This window comes from Panthera tigris, chromosome D3 (assembly GCF_018350195.1).
Source record: "Panthera tigris isolate Pti1 chromosome D3, P.tigris_Pti1_mat1.1, whole genome shotgun sequence".
Lineage (NCBI taxonomy): Eukaryota > Metazoa > Chordata > Mammalia > Carnivora > Felidae > Panthera > Panthera tigris.
Window position 1 is genome coordinate 30,564,551 of NC_056671.1, and position 6,707 is coordinate 30,571,257.

General features: G+C 35.8%; 1 protein-coding gene across 1 annotated transcript; it reads left to right on the forward strand.

The window, feature by feature from the left end:
- Positions 1–1,530, forward strand: LOC122232382 (patched domain-containing protein 3-like). The gene is given in 3 exon segments (XM_042961560.1): positions 1–666; positions 669–1,083; positions 1,514–1,530. Coding segments are annotated over 3 exon segments (1,098 nt in total).
- The last annotated feature ends 5,177 nt before the right edge of the window (positions 1,531–6,707 follow it).

Here is a 6,707-nt window from a genome sequence, read left to right on the forward strand (position 1 = left end):
ATGTTTATAATGATTTCTGCCTGGCAGAAGACCAGCCTCATGGATAACATCAAACAGCGGCTGTCCAGTGTCTATTCCAAAGTGGCAGTGTCCATTACAACCACCACTATCACCAACGTCCTGGCCTTCTATACAGGGATTATGACCTCTTTTGGGTCCGTACAATACTTTTGCACTTATACAGGAACAACCCTGCTCTTTTGTTATTTTTATAACATCACCTGTTTTGGAGCATTTATGGCCCTGGATGGTAAAAGAGAAGTAGTCTGTCCACGCTGGTTGAAAAAGCCAGAAACTCCTGACCAAAAGTGTTCTTCATTTAAAAAGTCCTGCTGTGTCCCATGTGATTCTCTCCCAGATGAACAAGAAACTGATGTCCATCCAATGAATTTGTTCTTCAGAGACTATTTTGGCCCTTTTCTCACAAGCACTGAGTCCAAGTTGTTTGTAGTGCTTCTATACATTTTGTACATCATTAGTAGTATATATGGGTGTTTCCAAGTGCAGGAAGGGTTAGACCTTCAAAATTTGGCAAGTGACGATTCCTACATCACACCATTTTTTAACGTAGAAGAAGACTATTTTTCGGATTATGGCCCCAGGGTTATGGTTATTGTTACTGAAACTCTTGACTACTGGGATAAAGATGCTAGGCAAAAACTGGAAAAAAATGTCTGGCAGATTTGGAAAACAGTGACTATGTAGATAAAAATGTTACAGAGTTTTGGTTACGAGAGTATGTGCAATATATGGAAAATAGCGGGCAAGATGTAAATGATAAGAATACTTTCATAAACAGTTTGCCCAGTTTTTAAACAAATTTTACACTTTTTATGTATGATATTAATATTTCATCTTCACATGAAATCATTGCTTCCCGGGGCTTCATTCAGACCATTGGCGTTTCTTCTTCAACCAATAAGAAGATGATGTTATTCCAGTTACGAAGCATAGCCGAAAAGTGTGAAATTCCCCTAATGGTGTACAGCCCGGCATTCACATATTTTGATCATTACACTGCAATACTAGAAAACACTGTTCGGGGTGCCTGGGTGGCTCAGTCGGTTAAGCGGCTGACTTCAGCTCAGGTCATGATCTCGTGGTCCGTGAGGGATGTGAGTTCGAACCCTGCGTCGGGCTCTGTGCTGACAGCTCAGAGCCTGGAGCCTGTTTCAGATTCTGTGTCTCCCTCTCTCTGACCCTCCCCTGTTCATGCTCTGTCTCTCTCAGTCTCAAAAATAAATAAATGTTAAAAAAATTAAAAAAAAAAAAACACTGTTCGAAATGTCATTGTTGCATCCTCAGCTATGTTCATTGTTTCCTTATTGTTCATTCCTCATCCACTGTGTTCCTTGTGGGTAACTTTTGCTATTGCTTCTGTGATTGTGGGAGTAATAGGGTTCATGGTATTCTGGAATGTCAATCTTGATTCCATATCCATGATTAATCTTGTCATTTGTATAGGGTTTTCTTTCGATTTTTCTGCACACATTTCTTACGCATTTTTTTCCAGGTCTAAGCCCTCAGTAAACCAAAAAATAATTGAGGCATTGTATCTGCTAGGCTACCCAGTGTTACAAAGTACAGTTTCAACAGTAATAGGGGTGGGTGTTTTATCTTCAGCTAAAGCATACATCTTCAGGATATTTTTTAAGATTATGTTTCTTGTTATGGTATTTGGGGCTGCTCATGGCCTAATTTTTATTCCAGTATTCTTAACCTTTTTTTGAAGGTTTATTTGAATATCCACTAACAAATCAAAGACCAATTATAGAATTCCTGCTTGCCACAATCCAATCTGGTAAAAACACACTACTTGAAATAGTCAATAAACTAAAAACAAAGGCATGTTTCCTTGGCTTGGAAATCCCATCTAAAAATGGTACTTAAAACTGAGGGTTGATGGGGGGTAGGAGGGAGGGGAGGGTGGGTGATGGGTATTGAGGAGGGCACCTTTTGGGATGAGCACTGGGTGTTGTATGGAAACCAATTTGACAATAAACTCCATATATTGAAAAAAATAAAAATAAATAAATAAAAATGTTACTTAAAATATCCTGAGAAAAATTAATTAGTCTTACATTAAAATATCTTTACTAGGGGCCCCTGGGTGGCTCATTCGATTAAGCATCCGACTTTGGCTCAGGCCATGATCTCGTGGTCCATGAGTTCAAGCCCCGCATTGGGCTCTGTGCTGACAGCTCAGAGCCTGGAGCCTGTTTCAGATTCTGTGTCTCCCTCGCTCTCTGCCCCTCCCCTGCTCATGCTCTGTCTCTGCTGTGTCTCTCTCTCTCTCTCAAAAATGAATAAACATTAAAAAATAAATAAATAAAATATCTTCACTAAATTAGGAAGTGTTATCGTCTTTATTATAGTCTATACAATCAAGCATAAGGTATAACTCTCCAGTTATTTTTTCCTTTTGTTTCATTGTTAGAAGTTTATGCCTGGAATTCAAGTATTTTATATATTATAATATAAATGGAATATTAATTTCATTATACTTCCTATATCATTATTATGTAAAAGTACAACTTATTATTAATCCTCCCAGTGTGGGGCTTTGTATGCCTTTTCTTAATGGTGTATTTTGACAAACTGAAGTTTTCGAAGTTTTGAAATCAAATTTATATTTTTTTTTGGCTAGTGTTTTCTGTGTCCTCCCTAAGAAGTCTTTGCCTATTCTAAGATCACAAAAAAATCCATCCATGTTTTCTTCTCAAGGCTAATAGTTTAATTTTACATTTGGGTCTATGATCCATAGATCTATATTTGTTGAGAAGTGTGGATAAAATTCATTATGTTCCCATAATAATTATCCATCCAGTTGTCCCAGCATCATTAGTAAAAAGACTACATTTTCAGCACAGGATTAATTTGGGACCTCTGTCAAAGAATCAATTGACAATTTGTGTGTGGCTCTGTTTCTGTGCATTGATCTGTTTCTCTGTTCTAAAGCCAATGCCACAGTGCCTTGATTACTGAAGTTTTATATTAATTCTTGAAGTCAGGTTGTATAATTTATCCAGCATTTTTCTTTTCCAGATTGCTTTGGCTATTCTAGGTTCTTCCCATTTAGATACTCATTTTAGAATCACTTGTCAATTTACCAGAAAGCCTTCTGGGTTCATGATTGGGTTATGGTGAATCTACAGATCAATTTGGGGAAAACAGGTATCTTAGCCATTTGCAATATTCTAATCTGTGAACATGGTTTATCTCTCCATTTATTTATGTCTTCTTTAATTTCTCTCAGGAATATCTTACAGATTTAGGTAGATTTACTTCCAAATATTTTTTATCTTTATGGCATTGTAAATAAATTCCTTTTCCATTTTGCTTTTACTACTACATAAAAATACAATGGAGTTTTGTATGTAATGGATTTTTGTACCTTATATGTGTAACCTCCTTAGGTTCATTTATTAGTTTGTGTGGATCTTTGTAGTTTCTGTAGTAGTTTTTATCTGTGCAATTATGTAAAGGTCACAGAAAGGCCATTTTATTTCTTCCAATATAATCTTTCTCTCTTACTTGGCTTACTGCTTAAAACATCCAGTAAAAGGTGGGAAAACATTCTAAAGGCCACATCTCACTGCCTTGTTCCCAACTCTACAGGAAATGTTCAACATTTCATCACTAAATATGATGATTACCTGGAGATATTTCATAGTTATTTCTATCAGTTTGAGGAAGGTCCTTTCTAGTCCTAGTTTGCTGAGATGTTTTACCATGAATAGGTATTGAATTTTGTCAAATAATTTTTGTCCATCTGTGAAGATTATCATGTCATTTTTTAATTTTAATCTGTGAAGGTGGCAATTTATGTTGAATGAATTTTTAATATTACACCATTTTGCATTCCTAAGTTGACTTACATTTGGTCATGGCATATTATTATTTTCATATGTTGCTGTCTTTGTGTTGTTCATATGTTGTCAGTGATATTTGTTCCTATGATCATGAGGGATATTGGTCTACAATTCCCTTTTCTTGTAATGTCTTCCTCAGGTTTTGATATCAGGGTTATGCTGCCTTCAGGAAATGAGCTGGAAAATATTCCTCTTCTATTTTCTGAAATATATGACATATGGTTGGTACAATTTCTTACTTAAATGTTTGGTAGAATTCACCAGTGAAATCATCTGGGCACAGAGTTTTCCTAGAAAAGTTTCTTATTTAAAATTTACTTTTTTGGGGGTGGCTGGGTGGCTCAGTCTGTTAAGGGTCTGACTTCGGCCTCAGGTCATGATCTCATGGTTTGTGAGTTCGAGCCCCACGTGGGACTCTGTGTTGACAGCTAGGAGCCTGAAGCCTGCTTCAGATTCTGTGTCTCCCTCTCTCCCTGCCCATCCCCCACTCACACTCTATCTCTCTCTTTCTTTTTCTCTCTCTCAAAAATAAATAAAACATTTAAAAAATTTCTAATAAGTAAATAAAATAAAATTTACTTTCTTTAACAAATATAAGGGCATTCAGATGTTTTCTTCTTGGATCAGTTTTGGTATGTTTTAATGACCACTTTTTATTAAGTGGCCAAATGATTATTTTCTTATTATCATTTTAATGTCTCTAGTGATGTCCCCTGTGTAACTCTTGATACTGCTAATTTGTATTATATCCCTTCTATTTCTTTTTTTTTTAATTATTTTTATTTTGAGAGAGAGAGAGAGCAGGGGAGAGGGGCAGAGGGAAAGAGAGAGAGAATCCCAAGCAGGCCCCACACTCCGCATTCAACATGGAACCCAAAGTAGGGCTCCATCCCACGACCCCAGGATCATGACCTGAGCCAAAATCAGGATGCTCAACCAACTAAGCCACCCAGGGCGCCCCCCACCTTCTGTTTCTTGATAGAGGGATTCTCAATTTTATTAAATTTTTCCAAGAACCATCTTTTGGCTTTATTGATTTCCTCTATTATCTTTCTGTTTGCTACTTCACTGGCTTCTTCTTTTTGTTCTCCTCTGGTTTCCTTATTTATTTATTTATTTTAAAGTAAGCTCCTTGCCCTATGCTGCACTTGAATTCTTGATCCCAAGATCAAAAGTTGCATGCTCTACCAACTGAGCCAGCCAGGAGCCCCATGTTCCTCCTTGTTTTCTACTTTAAGTTTAATTTTCTCTTAATTTTCCAGCTCTTAAAGGTAGTAAGTTAAATCACTGATTTGAAATATTTAAGAAAACATTTAATACTATAAATTTCTTTGTAACTACCATTTTAACTGTATGCACAAATTTTTATAGGATAGGTGTTTTTCAACATTTCTTTTCAAGATAAGTTTCCATTTCTTTTGTGATTTCTTCTTTGGTCATGGAACAAACAATGCCTTTGCTTTCTCTTTAGTTTTTTTTTTTTTTTTAAAGAATTCTTTAACTGGATGTAGAATTTCAGGGTTTCTTCAGCACTTTTAAAATGTCATTGTAGAGGCACCTGGGTGGCTCAGTCGGTTAAGCGTCCGACTTCGGCTCAGGTCATGATCTCGCGGTCCGTGAGTTCGAGCCCTGAGTCGGGCTCTGTGCTGACAGCTCAGAGCCCAGAGCCCGTTTCAGATTCTGTGTGTGTCTCTCTCTCTCTGACCCTCCCCTGTTCATGCTCTGTCTCTCTCTGTCTCAAAAATAAATAAATGTTAAAAAAAATTTTTTTTTAAATGTCATTGTATTGTCTTCTTGATTAGAATTCAGCTTCCATTGTTACATTGTTCATATGGAATATGTCTTTTTTCACTAGCTGTTTTTAAGATTTTTCCTTTATTGTTGTTTTTCAGCAATTTTACTATGATGTGGTTGTGTGTAATGTTTTTCCTATTCAGCCTTCTTGGGTATCTTGAGTTTTTAAGACCTGTAGCTTGATGTTTTCCATCATATTTGGAAATACTTTAGCCTTTATTTCTTCAAATGTTTCTCTGTCACATTGTCCCTTCTCCTTCTGGGACTCTAATTACAAATACGTTCTTGTTATTTTTAGTTGGTACATAATAATGTAATGTTCTTCAAGTTTGCACTTCATCACTAATAAATTTGTTGACACCTTCAACAGACTTTTCTCTGTAGCCCATATTGTATTGAAAAAATAGTCTTTCTACATATGGTGAGATTCCTGGTAAGCTCAGAAAAATTCTGCTATGTGAAGGTTATTGATTATGCCTTTGTGTATGGAAATATTGGAATATTTCAGTCAATATATGTTCATCGTTACTGTCCTTTTTTATTTCATTGAGATTGCCATTCTTTGACAAATATTTTATTACAAAACATTCATCAAATAAGATGTCTCTATTTCTGATTATCTTGAATGTTTGGCAAACCAGTTGGAGATGTTGTAAAATAATAAGTCTTTTCCATTTAATTCCATTCATTACAGAATGTAAATTTTTCTCCAAAATTGAAGATCATCAAAAAATTCTTTTCCCAACTTAAGAAATTACAATGTACAATTATAAAATTGCAAAATTAAATCAGGTACACTGTCTGAGCTCTCCTTGTTTGATTTGTTCCTTTCCTTCCTTATTTTTGTAGTGATAAATTCAATGGCTTCCTATTCACACACTTCGTTTCCAATAATTCCAGTTTGCTAAAGGCTTCAAAACTTTAAGTTTCTTTGGTGTTCCCTTCATTGAACATTTAATTAAAGATTCACAACGAATTTTGAACAAATTGCAACAAGAACAAATGGTGGACTCACTCACAAACTAGTTCAACACCGTTGTA